The 24,224-nt window shown below is 41.9% G+C and overlaps 1 protein-coding gene across 1 annotated transcript in view; it reads right to left on the bottom strand.

Annotated features, from left to right (window-relative positions):
• Nucleotides 1–2,424: 2,424 nt before the first annotated feature.
• Nucleotides 2,425–24,224, bottom strand: part of LOC147729746 (eosinophil peroxidase-like) — a 45,367-nt gene continuing 23,567 nt past the window's right edge. The window contains exons 8-13 of the mRNA XM_086954632.1: nucleotides 22,133–22,293; nucleotides 20,058–20,316; nucleotides 13,291–13,461; nucleotides 7,119–7,356; nucleotides 5,260–5,471; nucleotides 2,425–3,917 (exon numbers count right to left, since the gene is read on the bottom strand). Coding sequence (XP_086810758.1) covers nucleotides 3,895–3,917; nucleotides 5,260–5,471; nucleotides 7,119–7,356; nucleotides 13,291–13,461; nucleotides 20,058–20,316; nucleotides 22,133–22,293 — 1,064 coding nt within the window. The 3' untranslated portion in view covers nucleotides 2,425–3,894. The remainder of the gene's footprint in view (nucleotides 3,918–5,259; nucleotides 5,472–7,118; nucleotides 7,357–13,290; nucleotides 13,462–20,057; nucleotides 20,317–22,132; nucleotides 22,294–24,224) is intronic.

The raw sequence follows: 24,224 nt of genomic DNA, 5'->3' as shown, positions 1-24,224 counted from the left end.
AATTTAAAGCTCTGCACTTTAAGCAAGCTTGCAGCACTAGATCTTAGTGTTCTTGCTGTGATATAAGACTTAAATCGTGCTGAGAGATAAGTTGGGTCCACTTGACGATGTGCTCTAAAAGTCGTCAGTAGTAGTTTGTACAAAATCCTTTTATGAACTGGAAGCCAGTGGAGGGTCTTCAGGGCGGCCGAGGCCGATGCCCTGAGCGGGAGCCCTAGGACCAATCTGGCTGCTGCGTGCTGGTCTACCTGTAGTCTCCTCAGGATAGTGTTATTAATTCCTACAAGGAGGCTATTACAGTAGTCCAGGCGCGATAGTATGAGAGCCACTGCTACTGTTTTCTTGGCGGCTAACGGGATCAGGTTGAAGAACTTTCTTAACGTTTTTATAAGCCCAAAGCAGGTCCGAGTTGTCTTCAGGACATGGGGCTTAAAGGAAAGAGAAGAGTCGAACAAAACACCCAGATTTTTTTGCTACCTCCACCGTCGATGGGGAGGGGCTGTAATGTCGTCAGGCCACCAGTCCTTTGGTTGAAAACAATTATTTTTACCAATAGGTAAGATCTCAGTTTTATCGGTGTTAAAGCAAAGATGATTATCTTTCATCCACTTTATAACTGCTGCAAAGCAAGATTTGAAGTTTTCTTCCGCATCGGTGGAATTCTTATCCAGGGACAAAATTAACTGAGTGTCGTCTGCGTATGACGTGGTTTCATTCCCATAGGACGAAATCAACGAGATGAGAGGGGCCATATATATATGGAACAAAAGTGGACAGAGTGACGCCCCCTGTGGCACACCAGTGGACACGGCCTGTGCAGGTGAAAGAAAAGATCCCAACAAGATCACCTGCTTCCTATTTGACAGGAAAGATGTAATCCATGCCAGCGTGGAATTGGATATGCCACAAGATCTTAGTCTGACTAACAAGATGTTGTGTGAAATGGAATCAAAAGTGGCAGACAAGTCCAAACGGACCAGGACTGTCTTCTTGCCATTATCCGTTATAAATTTAATGGTATCTGATATCTCAAGTTACGCAGTCTCAGTTGAATGTTTTGGTCGAAAACCGGATTCACAGGAATGGAAAATCATTGATGACTCATAATACACAGTTGTCAACAACTTGCATCTTTTACCTATCAAATTAGCCTAATACATACCTGCTATAAGGGCATCCAGCACTGTACAGACAAAAGAAACATCACCAAATGAACAGGCATGGAATAAATGAAGAGATCTGTCACACTTCACTGGACAGTTTTGGAGAAGTTTATTACAGTCCATTCAATGCAGGTCAAAATAGATAAACAATCTGACCGCTTCTTTACATCTACACTCAATTATGGGAGGATACAAATGGCCTTAGTTTTCAGATCTCTTCACTTTGTTCTCCTTCTAACCATACCAGCTCAGGACCACAACTTTACAGAGAATTTCAGATTTTATAGCCCAGTTTAGTATCGAGATAAGCAGACTACATCTTAAGAAATAACATAAAGGGACCTTTAGAGCTATTCAAAGCTAACTGAATACTGAAAACCATAAAAATGTATGTCTATCTCTTACATTTCATCATCAAACACAATGCTAAACCGGAGAGTAGGCATGAGAGGGTGGTGAACCCTACTAGAGCTACATGGCTAACAACGCTGCACAAAAGAGGCACCCCTACTGTCCTGTGAGAGACAGGAAGCAGCCTTGCAAGTGGCTCAGTATAGACAGCACTGTAAAGTCATTAGACCCAGGTGGGAGGAGGGGCAGTGTTGCATGAAGAGTGAGCAGTCCCACTCCTCACACTCTTCAACTTTGTTGCTGTCTGGAGTGGGCAGCAGGAGTATTAAAGAAACTGCTGGTGTGAGACCTGAGTACACTTGTTGCACTGGAGCTTAGAGGGTCGTGCACTGTAGCATGGAAAGGAGAGGGCGTCAGAAGGTGATATACTTGTAACATGGGTGCATGCTGTGTTGCTCTCTTGTGAATGGCATCACAGAAGTGGTGTCTGCAGGGCAAAGGAGTAGCACATTCAGCCTTAGTGAAGAGCCTACTCAAGAGAACCTATATTCTGGCTGCTTCAGGCACAGGTGCAGGTTCATTGCCTGGCCTGGCAAATTAACCCAAGCGTTCGACAGGCAATAATGTGCTCTTTCCAAAGGAACACAGCTAAAGAGCAACTAGTAAGCATTCCCCTGAAACTCCCATGCTTCAGTACACTCTTTGAAGGCCAACAGCCAATAAGCAAAGAAATCTTCCCCTGCCAATCTATTGACAAGCACGCCATCAAACAAGCACTGATCCTTACATGTTCCCAAGTCCCATAGAAAATGTTTCCTCAATGACGCGGAGAAGAAGGTGTTAAAAACAGACATAGAAAAGAATAGGACTCAATAAACATATTTATTAATAACAAAAATAACATGTTAAATTGAGAGTCTTGGAATAATGACAGCATTTCGATAGCTGACCCTGAATACGTTGCAAAACAATTGGATGAGCATACAAACTAGAATTACAGGAAAGTATGCTTCCAGCTTTATCTTGTGCAAATAATTCATAATAGACAATTGAAAGGAAGGGGAACAATATATACTTCAGGAAAACATATGACTTTCATGAACACAGTAGTAGAGACAGGCTTGCAGGATCTTCTGACTTCATGATATGTGAAAATCCATCTAAAGAGACTTTTTTTTCTATAGCATACCTGAGGGTCTTCTATGTGCCCTTTTGTCCTAGAATTAGAAACCAAATCAGATAAACTTCATTATTCATATCCTTTTAGATTCTACAATTAACTAAACACTGTGATCCACCACTCACACAAGTGATGCAGAGGTTCTCAGGTGGAGCTGAGAAGAGGAATCTTGCTGCTAAATGGATTATGACACTCATTAACAGATTGATGCCTAGGATTGATACACGGCAGTCTTGACATAGAAAAGGACTTAGCATAGGCTCTCATTGCAAAGGTATTTCAATTGAATACTGCAGTCTAGTGGTGTATCTCATTATTAAGGTCTTTCCAGTGACTAGGGCTGAGCATAAAATCTTAGGCTTGACATTTCTAACTAGAGTATGGTGAGTGTAGAATGGCAGGTTCTAGTATCCATGACTCCATACAGGCCCACAGGATGAAAGTCCATACAGACACTTTGATGGGGTGCAGGTTTTAATGATGAATATCACTCAAACACTACGATTGTGTGCAGGATTTCACGATGAAGGTCTCTCCACTGTCTAGGATTTGGTGTAGGATCTCAGGGTGAAGATTTATTCAAAACTAGGATAAGGTGTAGGATTTGAGGATGAAGGATTCACCATGCAGTACCATTAAGTGTACAGTCTCAGAAAAAAGGGCTTGCCACCCTCCAGGATTGGGTTTAGGATCTCAGAATGGAGGGCTTTACAAACACTAGTATTAGGTGTAGGATCTCAGGATGAAAGTCCCTCCAAGCACTAGAACAAGGTGTTGGATTTGGGGAAGAATGTCTCTCCATGTACTAGGTTAGGTGTAGAATCTCAGGTAAAAGGTTTCTCTATCCACTACAATGGAGTGCAAGATCATATGATAACGCCCTATATGCTAGGACTGAGGGTGGAACTGCAGTATTAAAAATCATTCCATACATTTGTGGGATCTTGTCGAAGGCCTCACGATACATTAAAGTGACTGTGCTGCTCAAGAAAAATATCTTCCCAGACACTGGCGTTAAGTGGAGGATCACTGGTAGGAAGATTACAAGATTGAAGTTTCCCCAGAAGTAATTAAAAAAATGTCAACCAACGGTGATAGAGCAGCCCCAATTAAAGGACCATGTAGGATCAAAGGTAAGATTGCCTTGCTCGGAATGAAAGCTCAATGTCTTGTGAGCTTCGGTCTGGATATCGCTGGCTCCTACAGAGTGGTATCTTCATCCTCTGTGGAAGAGAAACATGTGTTACTGGAGCAAAATAAAATGAGGGAAAATTCAACCAGTGCTAAATGAATAGAGGGAGGTAGGTAGGGTTAGGAAATGAGGTGGGTGTGAGTGAGTGTAAGGTAAGCATGATTTACATACTCTGTATATGAGTAGGATAGAAGTCTGGTGTGGGAAAGAAGGCAAGCACAAGTAGGACGCTCTATATGCATGAATTTTAAAAAGTGGGTATGTACGAGGAAGATAGCGTGTGTGAAACTGAATCCAGATGAGGGGTAGGGATTGGGTGTGAACAGAAATGTGAGTGGTAGAAAACAATAATGTCTAGATTACTTATTGGTACTGGAAAATACGACTGGGGATGTGAATATTGAATGCCGAAATGGATGGGACATAATATTTTTAAAACAATATCCAGGGACAAAAAAGCAAAAGGTTAGTTCATAAAGAGATGTAAGTATTTACTAATCTAAACTCCACATCTACGTACTGTGAAGATATATATCACCAAGGTACGTATATGTGGAATTAGGTGCAGACAATGTATAGAAACTTACCTTTCTGACCTACGTAGCTGCAAACAGAAGAACAATCGGACTAGCAGAATAGTTCTGTATATATGGGTTGCTAGTTACCAACTCTCATATCGCGAAATGAGGAAATGGAACAAAGGCACCTTGTGCTACTCTTTCCCTACACCACTAAGCGATGCGAATGCTGACCCCAGTGGCTTCCATGCAACACATTCTGAGACCAGAACTAGGTCCATGCCCAAGCCCAGCCTGTGAGCGGGAATGGTACCTAGGACCACTGCACTGAATATTTGTCAGCAGAGCGAGACGAAATGGAAGCATATAAATTAAAACAGAAAAAGCGTCTAAAATGGAACTGGAAATCTTGGAAAGAGGAGGGTATTTATACATCATAGCAATGTAAATTAGATGAAGGACTGTTATGCATAGTATGTTTTTACAGAGTGTGTGGAAACTCTGGTATGGGGCCCCTCCACTAGTAGTTTGAACTGGGACAAGGAGGACAGGCAAAGGGGTAATGGAGTTTTCAAGCATTTGTCTGACTTTGAGGAATTACAGTGAACCTTCTCAACAGCATTGGAAGGGGTGTGTGGCCCTAACTCTTGTGCACCCAGGGACACTCTAGTAATACTAGGCATATCTTTCACTTAGTTAGAAAACTATCACCACCAAAATGGGACAATCTAGGATTCTGTTGCCAGTAGCAGGCAGCACCAGTCAGAGAATCTGCAAGAATCCACTATTTCAGGGACAGTACTTGCACACCCCTGGAAAGGAAAACCCAAAGATTATGTATCGTCCTGAACTTACCAGGCTCAGAGCCTCGGCTCCTCCAGGGACTTAAATCGAGGGGAGGAATCTGGTTGCAACGCACAAAATCTTGCGGGTAACTGTTTGCCATGAAGACGTTTCTCGGCACTTCAGTGATTGCTGTGTTGTCACAAATGACTCGCGCCAGTGTGGCCCTTTCCAGAGAGCGTCGTTGGGCACTGCTGAAAACACCAGGATTCTCATAATAAAACCTGTGTTGGAAAGAAAGAAGCACACATGGTGAAGGGCTGCTAGCCATACAACGCAAATTTCAGAGACATTTCACCCCAGCATTATTGGCTACAACTGCCAATATCACATTCCTTCTAGCCCCTGAGGTATACACGAATTAAACCCCAAACCTAAAATTTGCACTGCATGATGAAATGCACATCCAGATAGACAACGCTCGATCCAAAAAACAACTTGCACATGTAAGTGTGACTTGCACATGCACATAGCCAGATTTATTGCTGCAAGCAATTCACAAAATGACCTTGCAACATTAACGCCCTGACTCATGCACAGTATTACCCATAAGTGTGTAATATTGCACTTGAGTAAATCCCTTTTGCAGAGTGAGTGGTCTGCGCCTGCTATCACCACCTAGCATTATTGTACAGCTGGGAAATGTCAGATAAAAAGGGTAAGGTTCTCAGCAGAGTCTTGCTTCATGAACCCATTTCAATTGTGGACTGCAGAGAAGCATAAAAGATGAGTCTCCTGCATCATGGAGCCCATGTTTGAGATGTGGGTTTTCTTTTCCAAATCACTATTTTTAGATATATAGTCCAATTGGGTTAGTGCCCCTTTTAGAATGCAATAGATTGATAAAGGAAAGTCTAGGGTTGGAAAATTGTCTCTCTGATGGAGGCATCTGGTAATCTCAACAAGAAGTGACTGATTTTTTCGATTAGGCCATAGAGGATACCACACCTGTGCTGCCTCACCATGTGCCTTCAATACTTGTCCAGAGTGTTTGCTGCACTCAAAATATGCCCCCACTGATTAGGCTTCCGAACTTTTACATATTACATTAACAGAGATTAGGAATACAATAATTGTCATTCAGAATCTGATATGAACAATGTTTAACTGCTATGTAATTTTGTAAACATTGTTACTTCTCCTTTGTCATTACCAATCATTGGTCACCCACAGGTCTGTAAGGTACACAGACAAATTTAAGGAGGTCTGTACTAACAGTTATAAACTTGAAGGGAATTCTCTTTATACATATTTACATAAAGAGATCTAACCCAACAGACATAGGCCAGAAGGGGACTCTTTGTACACATTGAATTTCTAAGGGAAACAAATCGTCCAGAGGTCCTGGTACTGGATATTGATTCCTAAAATGCTAGACAAACTTTTGCTTCAGGCTCTGAACCTTTCCAACCTTGTATTGAACAAGTAGACGGGAAGGTGTAAGCATGTGTTCCTCTCTTCCAAGGCGGTCTTTTTTTGAACAGAAGGATAATTTCTTTTTTAAGACACAACACAATAATCCAAGTTGGTTTGAGTGAAAGTAGTTCTTTTATTTATATATATCTAAAGAGGTCTATCCCAACAGACATACGACTGATAGGGAATTCTCTATACAGATGCAAACTTAAGGGGTGTATTCCAACAGACACAGATCTAGGCTATATTCCCACAGACATAGTGTCTTCTTCATATATAGGTACACAATCTCTCCATAAAGACACCTAGCCATTTCTGAACTGTCCTCAGGGGTCTCTCACCACAAATCAAGAGCTACTACTTTCTGAGAAAGACATAGGGGTTGTTTGTTTACAGTTCAATATCATATCTCCTTACACAAATATAAAAAATATTCAAAAAAATGATGCACTTACCTATCACCATCCCGGGCCACTCGGAACTGGTTTCCAATAATGCAGGCTAGAAGAGGTCCAATTTTTCCACCAGGAACAAAAGGTTCTGCCACTCCTCCAAGCCAGATATCAATATTTCTGGGAGTCCCATAGAGAGCCATCAAATTTCTGGCCAGGTCACCATTATTCAGGACTCTTCGGAGTTCTGCCAGATTTTGTGGCTCAGAGAGTCCACAAAAACGCCGCCATGCACCATAATCTATTGAGAGAGTTAGACAGAACAGTGATGAGATTAAAGTAATTTTCAAATTTATACCCAGAATGAGCAATCAGTTAAATTTGCATTTGGTGGTGAGAAGGTGTAAGGTTGAAAGCAACTTCCAAAATCATAAGTGAGGGTCAATGTACCATGGCATTGGCGTCACTTAAAGATATCTAAGGGCACAGCAGTGTATTGTACTCATGTCATGTATGACACCTTTAGTCTGATTTGGCTTCTTAGCAAACACAAATTCTGCTATTTTTAATTTCATACTTTACAGTTTTAAAAGCAACACCACACATCCCAGGATGAAAGGTGCATATGGTTACAAGCCTAAAGTGGCTTATGGGACAGGATTCCATAATAAAGGAGCTCAGATGTGGAATCTAAGATCTCCTGTGTTGTAATATGCCCATTTTGAAGCCCATAGCACAAAATGGCTTACTGACCAATTACCCATCCGGGTACATTTTCCTAATACTTTCACTTCAATTGTTGATTCTTCTTGCCCATGTATCAGAATATCAAAGTTTCTTCATTGATATTGTGGCTCTTTCCTTTGCATATGTCAGGCTGTTTGTTAGATATCTTGATGCTAACTGCGGTAATTGTAGACAAACAGGTGGAACACATGATGCCGTGTGTGAGCAAGATAAAACATGACTGTGTAGGGAAAACAAAAGTGAATGAGATTGTAGATGATCTGAGCAATGTCTGGTTGTTAAAGGAGCCAAAAAAGAGCCAAAGGAGAGTCAGAATAATTGGAGTTGTAGAGGAAACTGTTATAGGTGTGGGAAGGTGGGACATTTGACTAACAGCAAAGAGTGCCCAGCATTAAAAGTGACTTGCAACAAGTGTGGGAGGAAAGTTCATTTTAAGATCAGTTCCAAGAGTTACATGAATTACAGAAGGATGCTAGACAGGAAAATACACAAGTGTGTGATGAGATTGATTTGCAAATAGAAGGAAGAGGTGTGGGTAACCCCAGGGACTTCAAAAGTATTGATGAAAAAAGATTGAAGCAATGTTTGTTTCATGCTCCAAGTTAACAATAATCTCAGCAGATGTGTATGACAAAATGTTTAAGAGTAAGACAAAACTGCAAAGAATAGATGTAAATCCGGGAGGCTATGGGGGACAACCTATAAACATGAGCGGTTTCATTTGGGGAACTGTGGCATACAAAGACAGATATGCTGTTACTAAGATATATGTATCCTACAGGGGATAATAATTCTAGGGTAGCAAGCACAAAAGGATCTTGGGATCAATCTCAACCCCAATAAAGACCCTCAAATTCTGGTTCAGAGGGCAAATTCAAAGTGAAGATTGAAGAAGAATTCCCTGAAGTTTTTTCAGAACAGTTGAGGTGTCATAAACATTATGTTCATTGAATAAAACTTAAAGAAAACTCTCTGCCGGTCTCAGCCAAGGTGAGGAACTTGCCCATATCCATGTAGCAGGCGATAAGCGAGGAGTTGGAGAAACGGCAGTTTGAAAGTGATTGAGCCTGTGGAGGCCACAGAATGGCTGGTACATATAGTAGTGGCCAAGAAAAGTGACGGACAGTATGATTGTGCATAGACCTCAGAGCACTGAACAGAGAGGTTATAGTAGATAAATATCCGCTGCCGAACATCACTCAAATGATGAGTAGGGTAGCTGGAGCCAAGGTATACTAAACTCTTGACTTGACTCCTGCATACTACCAAGTCAAACTTCACCCTAAGTAACGAGAACTGTGGGCGTTTATCATGCCCATGGGGGCTTTAAGTTCAAACGTATGCCGTTTGGACTTGTGTCAGCGGCTGCAGTTTTCTATTGAATTAGGTCCAATCTACTCCAAGGGATCCCTGGGGTGCTATGCTACCAGGATGATGTACTGATATTTGGGGAGAATGGAGTACAACATGACCAAAAGCTCAAACAAGTTCTGATGAGGTTCCAGGAGCAGGAACATATGGTAAAAAAGGAAAAGGGCAGAATAGGTTGCTTTGAAATAGAGTTTCTGGGACAAAGTGACAGCAGAGGGCATACTACCTAAAACAGAGCTGCAAGACACCAAACTAAACCTTACACCATCTAAAAACAAAGAGGAAGTCAAATCCTTTGTGGGTATAGTTGAGTTTTATAATACGTTTGTTCAGAATTTTGCTGGGCGTACATACCAGATTCGCAATCTTTTGAAGAAAGGGGTAATGTTTGATTGGAGTTAGGAGTGTCAGAAAGAGTTTGAGGATTCCAAAGCAGCGTTGGTAGATGCTCCCAACCTGAAGACATTCTTAACAGGCAGGAGAACGGTTATAACAGCATATGCTAGCTTCAAAGGCCAAGGAGCTGTCATGACTCAAGAGGGTGAAAAGGGGGAGGAGACAAAAGTATTTGCGTCTTGATCGCTGCATCAGGCAGAGATAAACTATTCTGTGATTGAGAAGGACGCTTTAACTGCACATTTGGTCATTTACACATTTAGAAATTTTGTATAGGGAACCAAGTTCAACTTGAAGACCAACCATAAACATCTCGTTGAAGTTTTGATAAAAAAAGGACTAGACTCTATCTTGAGTAGGATCAGGAGGTAGGTGGTGAATCTACACGAATATATATTCGAGGTGGAGACGTACCATGCTGCAGATTGTCTCTCACACATTGTAGGGTACCAATGGGAGGAGAAAAATGATGCTAGCAAGCAAGAGGATGACATTTTGGGCCTACAAAATGAGAAAGTGTGGTAGAATAAGCAAAGTGAAAGGAAGGTTTGAAGACTGACCCACTCTTGCAGAGGGTATGTGAAAGGACACAGTGTGAATGCTCAGTCCAGGACAAACAATAGAGTCACTCAAACCATTCTGGATGGTTAGAGATTAACTGTCCATAGTGGATCAGTGCCTTTTCCGTGGCATGAAGCTATTTTTGCCCGAAACCTTAAGGGACCTTCTGATTAACTTGGCCCACGAGGGACATCTTGGTATCACCAAGACTAAACAGAGGCTATGTTTAGACTTTTTGTGTCCAAACATGGATTTGGACATAGAGAGGAAGATGCGGGAGTGTGTACCGTGATCCTCTAGTGATAAGATACTAAAGTTGCATACGCCGCCCTTGCACTATAGATCACCACCAGAGGGCCCGTGGGTGGTTGTAGCCCTAGACATAATTGGCCCATTAACAGGAGAGAACAGGTCACTGTATATATTTGTGCAGGTAGACTTGTACCCAGTGGCCTGAGTTGAAGTTTGTCTCAGAGTTCACCACAAAATCAGTCATTGAGTTCCTGCTGGAAGTGTTCCTTAGGGAGGGGTTACCCAGTACCATACAGATGGACAACAGGGTTCAATTCTGTTCCCATAAAAGGAAGGAGTTTTTAGAGTGCAAACGAATGAAACACAAGTTCTGTGCTCTGTATCCCCCAGAGACTAGTGGGATCGTGGAAAGACTGAACAAACCCATCAAGAGGAGCATCCAGTTAGCAAGAGTCAATGGGATGTGCTCAAGGGAAGAGGTGATGAAGCGTTAGGAGGCATATAGGCTAACGCCACATCAAACTACAAACCTGACACCTTTTGAACTAATGAAAGCTAGGAAGCCCAACTCTAGGTTGGTACTAGGGTGGATGAAGTGACACAAAGGGCGGTAAGATCTCTCTAAGAATATTTCTTTGAGTGACAGGTAACAGAGCCATGACTGATAAAAAAGCAAGGTATGACAGAACACATGCAGTCAAAGGCATAGGTCTCAAGTTGGGTGATTTCGTCAAAGCTCACATGGGTAGAGCAAAGTGGTCCAAATTTACAGGACCTATGAGAATTATAAAGTTATTCAGGAATGCAGTTAAGACTCAAGACGGGAGAATTTGGAACCTAGGGAGGGTAGTGAAGTACACTATCCCCTCACAAACCTTGCCGTACTGGGAGAAGGCGAGAGTGAGATCCCTGTTGTAGCAAGTGCACCCACTGCAGCTGACACTGAGAAAACCAAAGTTCACCCCAGGTCAAGTGCAAGAAAGACATGCCGTCCAAGTTTCCTCAAAGATTAATTGTTGTACCATATGCTCATTATAGTTTCACATGTTTTCATGTTCTATTGGTCTCTCTCCTACCATACTTGGTTCTCTTTGTCCTCGTTCTCACCCCAGAGTTCCTGGGTCTTTTTCTTTTCGTGTGAACTTAATGTTTGTGTAGAAGGGGGATTTATGGTATCCTCCGAATAAGGGGAGGAGACTCACGCTGGTTTGCATCTTTCCATTCCTCCCCACAACAGAATGTTATTTTCCCACAACCTTGCGGTTAGAATGTTGTTGTAGCCAGGAATCTATTTGAGGCTCCTGCATTAGTCTTTGGAGAACATTGATATTGACAGCTGTGGCTGAGGTGTTTGCTATGATGTTCATTTAATAAAGCCTCTTTCTTCACCCACCCCTGTCTCCTGCGGTTTACCAGCAACACTAGATATTACACTAAACTTCTTAAAACCATCTTCCATGAGATCACTAAAGGCCAGGGACCTCAGCCTGCTTTTTAAACTTAATGACTTTAACCCCTTTTTGGGCTGTTTTTTTCTGATATGAAAAGACTTTATGGTGGAAAAACAGTTTGACTTATGACATCTGTAAATGTTCCCACTCGTTTCCTTTTTTGAAATCAGTAAAGGTAGTAGTTCCTTTCCAAAATTTACAAGCCATATAGAACTAGCATGAGAGGAGGTTGAAATCTGGTACCTGGGCAGTTCCAATTTGTTAATAACTGTTTGTGGGTTTTATTTCAAACATATGTGTAATTGCACAGGACGTTTATGCTTTGATTGTACGGTTAAGTGGTGGGTTGTGCCTACTGCAGTGAGAGTTAAATGTAAAGGGAAGAAAGAAAACATATGTACCATAAACACTATATGGCACATTGAACAGCCAGGACATGTTTAAGAAACACTATTGCAGAACTGAGCCTCCATGCCTCACCCATGGCAGGCTGGCACATTTAGCAGAAAACTGACAAGCTTGAGTAGTCACTTGCAGTACTTGCCCAACCTTCTGGTATATTTGTGCATCACACTGGGATTTTTTACCAGTACCTCGGGTAGGCTGACATAACAAGCATCATTTGAAAAAAGTGCCTGAGAATATTAGAGTAGAACCCTAAAGTTATTGGCTTAAACCTCCGACATTAGGGCAATACTCAAGTATGTATCAATATAAATATCCTGGTAGATTCTGTTATATTTTATGTTTTGATGCTCACATTGTGATGAGCAGCAACACACTTTCTGAAAAGCACGGTTTTACTTCTGGCATAAATAATGGTGAGCTGGGTAGCCAGTATTACTGCTGGGCATATAGCAATGTTCTACCAGGCACAGTTTTATTTTCAAAAATGGTGCTGCAAAAATGTACTGTTCACGCAGATTGTTATTTAAACCTACTAAGAAAAAAACTGCACTGACAATGGTCTACTTTGCTTGCTTGACACAGTGAGAGGCCACTATAAGTAGCAGTTTTGCAGCACAACCTACCCGAAATGTCACCAGTCGCCACAAGAACATTTTTAGGTAAAAGCCTTTGCTTTCAACTGAACAAGTCTATTTAATGCACATCTACAATTATGTTTTCTTACTCTGGAAAACAGAGCTGTACCAGAGTTTCTTATCTGAAAACTTTGTTGTTGCCCCCTAGGCTACTTACCTGGAAGGCTCAGCTCTCTTTGTTATGGTTTAATAGCTGATGGCTTGAGTTAAGGCATCTCTCTTTCCCTCCTTCCCAGGTTTCTTACCTGTGAAGCCTTGTTCTCTCTCCCCTTTGTCTTTTTTACCTAGAATTCATGTTCTCTTTTTCTCCTAGTCACTTGTCTGTGAAGCTTTATTCTCTTCCATCTGGTTCCTTACCTGGGATACCAGGGTTTACCCACTATGCTCATTTATCCCAACCTAAAAGGGTCATACCTGGGATGGCGTGATCTCGGCCTCGTTGCATGTTGATAGCCGCTAGATCAAGTCCAATCCTCTTGAATAGTTTGAAGAGACGGTCTCGCAGTTCATCCACCACCATCTGATTCTGCCTGTTGAGTTTTGCACGATTTGCCATGAGGCCACGGAGGAGAGGGTCAATGCCACCTGCAAAACAAAATTATCAATAAGGATTATTACATCTGTACCGTGACTGTGACTATGTGGCTATATTGAAAGAGCAAGGACGTTTTAGAAAATCCATCAGTTTACAAAATCATCCCAGAAAACTACTAGAAATGTGAGCTACAACAGTAAATTAGAGGGGACCACCTCTTTCTGGAGGCAAGGGTAGAAGATGCTGCAGGTAGACACGGAGGCAAAAGCCTCCACTTCCTCAGATTCATGGAACTTGTAGACGGATCCACTGCTAAACTTTTTCATGGGAAATGGTTGCTGGAAACTTTGAAACTGAGAGGATTATCTAAACTGTTTTGAATTCGACGGGCTCAGAGGGCACTGGCAGCATGCCAAAAACCTGGCCACAAGATCGCGTCTGGAATTTTGGTATGGGATGCCACTATTCAGTGGCTCTTCACATCGAACATGCACAATGGAAAGAGATGAAAAAACAGTTTCTTCTTGACTACATCCAACCACTGCCACATCACAGCTTCTTTGAAGCAGGTAAAAAGATGTCTGCGCAAAGCATGTAAAAGATGTTTCCATCCATGTTCTTTTCCACCAAGCTGAAAGTACTTAAAGATGATGGAGTTGAATTCTTCACAACCCCAAGTTGGGATTTAATAGTTAGCTAAGATATCCCTCACCATCTTCGTGAAGCTGCTGACGAAGGGAATGGTCTTGACTGACAACTCACCCATAGGAGATGTTCATATTGCGACTGGTAGAGTGGTGGTGAATGCTGATGGAACACTGCAAGTTGAAAAATAAACATGCCACATGGAAGGTACTGATTTCCTGTTTTCAGTGGCCAGAGGGAAAAGAGAGCTGAAGGTACCCCTCGGCTGTTTTTTAAGACAGTGCTGAGCACCACGCCAGTGCACTCTGAGGCCCCCTCCCCCCCTTTCCTCTTAAGGAAGTTTTTTAGTTTTGGGTTGATTTTAAATTGGAATTGGAATAAGATGCAAGTATATAGGGTTGGTTTAAAGAGCTGGATCTGTTCGCAAACGATAATGACTGAGTCTCAAGTAATTTGAAAGATTAATGTTCCGTGGGTGGGAGGTACTATACATGATATTCGCTTTACCCACAGAGGTGTACTAGTCTGTAAAAACATGAGGGAGTTGAACAGATACGACAGCAACGCATTACTATGAGGCACTATGAATAGGCATTGGTTGTATTATCTTAACACGCCCATTAGATGGCAGGGAGGGTGAGAGGCATGATATGGAACGGGATGGGCTTAAACAATTAGAGAAAATGAGACTGTGTCCTTATTGCACTCGCGGAGGATACACACCTCAGTGCTGTAGAGCATGGCAAACTGGTGAAGAAATAGAAGGGAGAACCTTACTTTTTTGTATGGAACTGGTTCAGAGAAACGCAAGTAGTACAGAACCCGGAGTGCCACTTAACCTTTGCCTTTTGGCCTAGCCAATGATGATGTCCCTTGCGTCCCAGACAAGGATTCCTTTCCTTGGTATGGGCGGATACAATATTAGTGCAGCATATTCTGCTGCCACTAGGAAGTCTAGTCAGTTGAGAGAGATGATAGGCCAGGTGTCTCCAGCCAGTCAATTGCGAGCTAAACTTAGCTCCCAGACACCTTTAGAGTAGCTCACAACCTTGAGTTAATTTTTAGATAAGCACAATGTTAAGGGAAGGCTGTGTTTATTTGACATTATTATCTTCCAGCTTTAGATAGCAGTGGGCATCAGATTTATGGCTGGTACGGGGGTACCGAGGCGAACAACTTAAGCACTGAGGTATTTAACTGTTAAAATTCCTTGTGATCTCAGCAGCTGTGAACAAAATGATGTTTCTGAATGCTTTTAAATTGCATAAAATTCAAATGAAACCCTCCCCTAATGATTAAGTTAACCCTTCATTTTAATTTTCCCCCATTTCAAACTGTTGCACTTACAAAAAGCGGGCCATTTGCTCCCAGTGGCAAGTAGATACCGTGCCATAAGTGTAACTGAAAAGTACGGCCATGTTTTTAATGAGACAGATTTAAAATGCAGATTTTATTCCATATTATGAAATGTTTTGAAGAATATATTTCGGCACTTTAAATGTCTCCCATTTAAAAAAAATATGTTTGTGTGATACTAGTAACAGTGCCAAATATGTCAAAGAGGTATGCCCTGTGCTGTGAGTACATACGACACAGACTGTCAGTCACCCCTACACATAAATATATTCCACTCATACGCACATGTTCATACATCCCCAAAGACCACACTCCCACTGACACACATGGCAACCCTGTCGTAGTATCCCTAGTCAGAGTAGCTTGTTCAAACCATAGTATCTGACTCTATAGACATTAGGCTTAAAGTCTATGAAGCTAGGCTTGGTGGTGTCTGGTATCAATGCAGGAGCTGTTTAGCCTTCAGAAGCTCACAATGATTTTCCATGATCAGAAGTAGCTCTCACTACAGAAAAGGTTGGAGACCCCTGCGATAGGCAGACAGGACTTAGCAGATGTGTGGTTGGAACATTTCCCCCAAGAAAAGATATGCTTTTCTCTCATGCGTACAGTTGATACAGTAGAATTATTTATATCTTTGTGACGTCTTTGATTGCAGATCACTGTTCTGGCTCCTATTACCTGTAAAGACTGTTGTTTGACCATTTTCCACATTGCCTCATGTACACCTGGTATAATGTTAACACAAGAGTGCCAAACTGAAAGTTAAGAGTGGAGGCCATATAAGATGTGCATTTTCATGAAGACACACCACAGACACTTGATGAATATTTTACAATTAGGGAACAGCCTCTAACAGGGTAATAGAGTAGAATGCAATGAAAGCACTACTGCGGACACCATGTATAGGAACATGTATGGGGTCAGCGAATATCTGTAGGTAGATATAAAAGAGACCAAGAGGAAGATGACCACCCTCGAGAAAGAAGTAGTGCAAAGGCTATAAATACATGAACACCTGAAAGATGACAATCTAAACTGCAATGATTAACATTCCAAATGACAATGTGCATGGGGTGGAAGGTCTGGGAGGGTGTTTAGCTGGTTGTTCAAAGAGAAATCAAAAAGTGACCAGTCCTAATCCTGATCATTAAAGAGAGTTCCAAATTATGCAAAGAGGAATAACATTGATGTTCTTTTAAGGATGTTGTTTTATATCCAAATAAAGATATTATTACTTTTCTTTTGGAACCTGTAATGGAACTGTTAGCGTATATTGGGGAAGTAAGGTGGTGCAGTGGAGGATTGTGTAAGAGACCCCCCTACACATAATCCACAATATTTTGGCAATATATTGATTTTCTTGAAAGATCAAGCAGTGAAGGTCCTCTGAATGCTCCATATACTTTATATATTCAGCAACACAACTGTTTTGCACACCAGTTGGCACAAGACTAAATTATGTACTCTGGCCACATGGCACACAGAAGAAGTTTAGTTTACCATTAACTGGGTCTCATGTGGCAGAACCCTTCTTTTAAATACTTAGGCATCATTTTCGCAAGACCAGGAATGCTGCATTGAAGCAAACAAGGGCTGAGTAAATCCAGAGACTCGAAACTTAGTGGCATTCTGGTCAAAATTCCCAGTCTTTGTTGAGTAGGGTGGCCTTGGTGGAGATGGTGGTACTATCCACCTGCTCGTGTGTATTTCAAGAAGTTTTACTCTGTTCTCTAGGAAAATATTCCAAGAGCTGAATAGTATTATTCCATCTATGCTCTGGCTGTGAAAGTGCCCGATAATCAAACTGGCTACCCTAAACCTGCCTTATGAGAGTCAGAGCCTAAACAAACGTGATTGACAGTTATTGATTAGCTTCCCATTTACAACAACTTCCCGATTCGCTAACAGAAATACAGGAAAGACAAAGCAGGTTATTAGACAAACATCTCAGAGACAGACCCCTTAAATATCAGTTTTTCTCCCCTGTTGGCAAGAGATTCAGTGATCAGACTCTTTTCAAACATTTGGGATGGGTTGTCCTGATTAGCAATTTAGAACACACTGCGTTCTCACCTAGTCCCATTATGGAGGTCTCTAAAGTTCTGCAAGCTCTACACGGTGGTAAGTAAGCATTGGCGGAATTTGCGAATTCGTAATCGCGATTCACAAATTCCGCGAGCTTGCAAAATATTTTTTGCGAGTTCACAAGATTTTTTTACCAGTTAGGGAGTGAGAACATGCACATGCGGTCGCAACGGTCGCGAACATGTTGTTTTCATTTAACTAGCCTGCTCGCGATGCCTTTATCCTGTTTCGGGTCCCAATGACGTGTTCGTGTTTGCAATTTCCTGTTTCAGGTCGCATTGACGTGTTCGCCTTTGCAATTTCCTGTTTTGGGTCACAATGACGTGTTTGCGATCGCGACGTCGCTCGGCCAGCTACCAAAACCTCGCCGCACACGCGAACAGGGAGGAAAACTCATCAGCGAACGCAGAATCATGGTAAGTCAATGCCTCGCGTGCAAGATTGTATTTTTGAAGCGCGAACAAGAAAATAAAATCCGCCAAATCCGTGAATTGCGGAGTTTTGGGGCAATTTCTCGCTATTCGCGGATCGTGAAATTGCCCAAAATTCGCAAATTCCACGAGCGGAACAAATTTTCCGCCCATTCTCAGCGGTAAGGGCAGTGTAAAGGACCAAAGGTGAGTGTGACATGAAGGGGGACTTGTATAACGGTGTAGTGGTATTCATTTTTGAAGGAGCTTGACTACTGTAGGGGATGAAGTTGGGTCATTTCCACTTATACTCACGATTGTCAAAAACCACACCCACCAAATTGGAGGTGATTTCCAGATAATCACCAGAATCTAGCACCCTAAAGCCCTTACTGACACTGAGACTGGATGGTTGTCCCCTTTTCACACATTACAGGGTGGTATATCCTAACTGACCAAATCAGGATCTACAGATAAGGGTTAAATGGGACAGGGACTACACACTGACCACCAGTGGTTTAGGGTGTTTGGTTATTTTCATATAGTATCCAGAAACCCATGGTTCAGGCTCACCCACATTAGGTACCTGCATAGAACCTATTTCAATCCAAAGACCTACTCCACATGATTTGGAAATGAAAACTGATATAGATACTTTGGAATGGGGTAGTCCAGCTCTTTAGAGGACTAATGGTTAACTAGTTAAATTAGAACTTAAACACTGCATTCTGGGCCTACACCCACACCCACAACCAAGAATTATGCACATGCAGTTCTGCTTGATGACTCTAGGATTCATTCTTACTAAAATGTGAATGGTGATCCTTCAGAAACAGGCTGGGGGACTGAGATTTAAAGAGTGGCAGAAGCATGTTAGTGAGTAGTCATTAGTGAGAAAAATATGCATGATTGCAGTAAGCACAGACCCCCTGGAGCGGGAAAACCTAGAAACATGGAAAAATTTGCATGAAGACTTAGGCCCGCTTAGCAATGATAATGTTGTTAGTCAACACATTGAGAATCCTAAATAATAGGGTGCGCTCATGAGTTACACAGTTACGTAACATCTCTGATGTATTGACTGAACCCTTGGTTGCACGCAAAAAATGTCTGTTAAACATTCTATTTTGCAGATCACCTGTTGAGCTGTGACTAGATTTTTACGTCTTCCTTAACTATGAAAAACTCAGTTAAAAACAAATAGTAAATCTATTCTTCCATATATATGCTCACCTTTACGATATGTTACAATATGTTAGTAATTGATATTCATACCATAATACCCAATATTTTGACATTCTATCAGGGTGAGGCATATTTGGGAGTAAATGACTGGTGGACTTTGCATCAATACCTTTCTAGGATGATGGTATTTTGATATGGATTCTGGAAATGTACCCAACAAAAGTAAGGCAAGGAGTCAGTGCCCAGACACGTTGTCTCCCTAACATTCAGGTAAATTTCCATGAATGTTTTCAACAGTTTAATTATCTTTTCATGATAGTTCCCTAGCCTTTTAAAGAGCAATCCTTCATGATGCTGGCTCTGCAACACTTAGTGGTGCATCTGATCTGTCAAGGGTGATGAACTATGACCATTTTTGATGGAGTTAGCTTGACTGGCTCAGTGGTGGGGATGGAAGTGGATGTGCCGTAAACTGAGCTCTAAAGTGAGCAGCTAAGCTCCTGACGGCAATTGGACAGAGCCTTCATTGTCACTGTCCTGTACATTTGGCTCATTGTGTTTGTAAGGTCATATCCAGAGATGGCCACCCCTCATTGAAGACTATTGTAACAGGGAGTGTCCATGTAAGATGAGTCTAAGAGTTTCCTTCCCACCCTACTAGATGCTTTATCACACATTTTATTCCTGTGGCTGTATTTGTTTAGAAACCTCAGTTTCAGTGCTGTGCCTCCGCTACCGTTTTTGTCAACATTACTAAGTTGGTAATGACTTATAATTGATAGGTGTAGCCCCAGCAAAATAACACATCACTGTCTGTTCATCTCTCTACCTTGGACATATGGTGGGTAGCCTTCAAGTAGATTTTCTGTGCAACCCTCTGTCCTTTACCTCCTTGCAGTATGCTGTGCATATGGAGGAGTTGCACGTGCTGTTTTGGCAAGAAAGATGGGGTACTGTCTTACCTTCTCTCACGATCCTCCAGCTGTTGAAGAAAGTCATGTGGAGTGGAACTTCAGAAGCTGCCCCAGTCAGCGGGCGGTACCCATCCTCCAGGCGGTAAATCGTGGGCTGGATGGAGGCATGAGCAAAGCGGTAGGCGAGGGTGAACACATTTGCTACTCGTGGGTCCACGGACTCGTTGTATCCCCGGTAGGTACCAATAATTCGTGCAGCTGCTTCATTGCCCATCAAAAGGGGGATGTAATCTTTATAGGTTATTTTCTGGAAGAAAAAAAACATTACAAGGATATTTTAAATTTATAAAAACAAACAGCCAATAGGGGATGCAAGGCTTTTACCTAATCTGAGACTGTATTGTGCCTACAGTGTTGCAGAAATATACACATGGAAAGACTAGATGGGTCTGGTGATCTTTTTCTGCATAAAAATAGAAAGATGCTGTGGTAGTTTATGCATTAGGGTAGCTATAACTGAACCCTTTAGGCCTTTGGTACAGAGTCAGAGTGCCTAGGTTATTGACAGCCGCTGCTGTCCAATGAGGACAAGCTAATTGAGAATCAACTTTTGTGTTCTCGTGGTCTGGCATGCTTTGTGCACTCACAATGTTACACAGCATAGTGTCACCAGCACAGAATCACTCTCCCTATTGCACAGAATAGTATCACCAGCACAGGCTTACTCTCATTGGTACACAGTATTGTATCACCAGCACAGGGTCACTCTCATTGTTACACAGTATTGCATCACCAGCACAGGTTCACTCTCATTGTTACACAGTATTGCATCACCAGCACAGGTTCACACGCATTGATATACACTATATTCTCACTATCACAGTTTCACTCTCATTGTTACACAGTGTAGTATCACCAGCATAGGTTCAGTAACATTGTTACACGGAATAGTATCACCAGCACAGGTTCACTCTCATTGATATACACTATATTCTCACTATCACAGTTTCACTCTCATTGTTATACACTATATTCTCACTACCACAGTTTCACTCTCATTGTTACACAGTGTAGTATCACCAGTATAGGTTCAGTAACATTGTTACACAGTGTAGTATCACCAGCACAGGTTCACTCTCATTTTTACATAGTATAGTGTAACTAGCACAGGACCTCTCACTAATATAGGGTGCAGCATCGGCAGCTGTTCCACAGTACAATATCAACACCATATAATGCCTCTCAGTGTTACTTAATACAGTATCACGAGCACAAGATCACTTTCACTGCAACTCAATCCAGGATGGTATCTAAAGCCAGACCCACTCTCACTGTTAGACAGATAACTCTGAAAATTAGACAGTCAATACTGTATCACCAGTAGTAGATCTCTCTCACTCTTGTAAACTATAGTATAGTTTCACCAGGAATAGATCACTCTGTGTTACAATGTACTCTGACTGCTTCAGTGTGTAGAGTTTACCCTGCACTGTTTCACTAACATTGTTACCCAGGTCAATGTACTCAATACTAGATCATTCCCAATGTTGCACTTGTGTTTGTACGAGGAGGCTTCCAGCCCGCTTGGAAAGGATTTAATTCGTTCTTTGACTCACTCACAAATAGGACTGTCCAACAAGAAAACTACACTTCAACAGGCTTTAAAGGTGGATGTACCATGTAGTACGGTTTAGCTTTCCGTGTTGGTCAGTCCTGCTTTTGCACAATTACGAATAACTCATCCAGGATACTACACTACAAATGCACCAGTTAATACATAAAACGCTTCCATTCTTCTCCCTTACACCTTTTGCAGAAGTACATTTTGTCACATCGTACTGTGAAATATATCTGCTGAGGTTGACACTAAAGCTGGTGCAGCTAACATTGTGGTCAGTACAATGGACTCTACAAAGTATCATAAAATCCTTCTCTGGTGGGGACTGGCAATGTGGGTGCATAAAACTGCTAGACACTACTATTAGGCATAGTCAGGCCATGGTTTTCATGCTACTTTCAGGCACATTATATGTGCTACTTCTGCATAGGTGATTGTTTTTGGTCTTAACAACACACATTTAACGGTTTCAAATTTAGTCATATAAATGTACTTTCTGGAATACCTGGAGAATGCCTCCTACAACTTTTCTGGCTTCCTGATAGAGAGTTTCTCCTGTCCATCGAGGGTTCATCCGCCGCAGCTCCCTGGCCACACGGTTGTGTTCTCGCATGAAAATTGTGTGGAAGGCTGTGAGGCCTGGCTGCTCACTCGTCCTGGGATCACCTTGATGTAAAGAAAAGCATTACACACAAGATTAGCAGTCCTGTCATTTAACAACTATAATTCAGAGCAAAGTATTATTTTCACATCTAAGGCTGCATGTGGATACCCATCCTTTGGGTATTCCCTCAGATTGTTGCATTGGCTGTTTTTGCTGGCTACAGAACTCTGTGCACTTTGCCCTGGCTAACCAGTGGAATAAAGTGCCTGTGTTACCTCTTTCAACATGATGATAGTGGCATACCCCTAATTTGCATATTTGACTTACCTTTTGGTCCCTCCAAAATGTATCCAGAGCCTGTAAGTTAAATATCCCTGGTGTACTGCAGCACTTATTGTGCTGCCCATGGCCGTGTTACAGCAGTCCCGACCCCAGGCCTAGCTCTGGCAAAGCAGTTTTAAAACTGCCAATTCGACCTATAAACGTATACCCTTTGGACGGACCTAAACCTTCATTTGAAATACTAATAAGTCAGCCCTGAGGTAGGGCTTAGTGCCCATAAAGACATAATGCATGGTATTTAAAATTAGGACATATAAAGGTTTACTGTCCCACATGTCCTTATGGTGAAACAGCCTAAAAGCTATTTTCATGGTGGCAATGCTAGCTCCTTCCGTAGAGAAGCACTGGGATACATTATTACACATTTTAATGCTGATTTTGGTTTCCTAACGGCAAAAAACAATTCCAAAGACTCTTTTAAAATAGTTATACTAAAGCATCTAAGACCTCTCTGTAAGTATTCCACTGTCACCTGGCTGCTGATGGCTCCCTGGCAGTGAGCCGCGAATTGATCCCAATACAAAGACCGGTGGTTTGGGTGAGGGTAGGCGTTCTCCTCTCCTTGACAGGATAGCTTGGAAAATGTGCCCAGGCACTTGGTGGACTTAAAGGTCGACCTACCCTATCTAAGATAGATGTAGATCACATCTAGGCCAGACCCTCTGGATTGGTCCTCTAGTAAGGCTGGTCCCAATCCCTACAGGAGAGGGAGCTGCCTCAGAACCACAGGGGAAGGGTTGCCCATTTCCATAGCCACACCTCTAGGTGGGCACAGGTAGCTCTGAGCAGGGGAAGAAATGTTCTGCCATGTTTGATTTAGGGAGAAAGGGCACTGTGGGATTGTTTGTAGTAGACCAGAAAGGAAGTGCTACAAAAATAGGTAGGTCGTAGGTAGGTTGTTTTGCAGACAAATGAAAACCGAAGTACGTGTAAGGACCAAGTGTAAGGACCAAGAGTAGTATTATGCTATAGTGAACAAAGGATCATAAACTGAAATACAAAAATATAATGCAAGGAAGTTATAAATAAAGCCCAGGAACCATCCAAACAACTTTTAAAACATCATCTTAATAATACATAAAATAAAAAATAATCTGAAGCGGTAGTTACCCTTATGGGGTGAACTTTCAAAGGTATCAAAAACACACATGCAGACAAAAGAATTAAAGACAGAACTCCATAAAACACAATGCTGCTGCACCCATTAATTCATTCTTCATAATCAGGCTGGTTAGAGTGATTAGGTCGACAACGTTTCATACCACTCAAATCTAGGGATCTGCCCCAGGACAATACATTGTTTGCCTGGATATATAAACCAATATGACAAGAAAATAAATCAATATGAGAACCGTAGGAAAGATCTTATGTATCATACATTGGCAGCATGCTAAGGCGTCACATCGGCCAATACAGACTTGCAGGGATATCCAGTAGAGTGTACTCCCCTTCACCAATGAAGTTCCCACACGGTTGATATCAGGAAATCTACATGAAAGTAATTTGTTGTGAATGTGAAAACACCAGTGTGATCGATACCCAATAAATAAATTCATCCCTGGATATACCGTGAATTCAAGGCCCGCCTTGGCTTCGCTGTATCTGCTCACTACACAGAGAAGAAGTGATCTGTTTTACAGAGTTGTGTATT

Source organism: Lissotriton vulgaris, chromosome 2_1, assembly GCF_964263255.1.
Source record: "Lissotriton vulgaris chromosome 2_1, aLisVul1.2, whole genome shotgun sequence".
Classification (NCBI taxonomy): domain Eukaryota; kingdom Metazoa; phylum Chordata; class Amphibia; order Caudata; family Salamandridae; genus Lissotriton; species Lissotriton vulgaris.
Note: the sequence above shows the minus strand (reverse complement) of the source record. Positions and strands in the feature narration are given on the sequence as shown.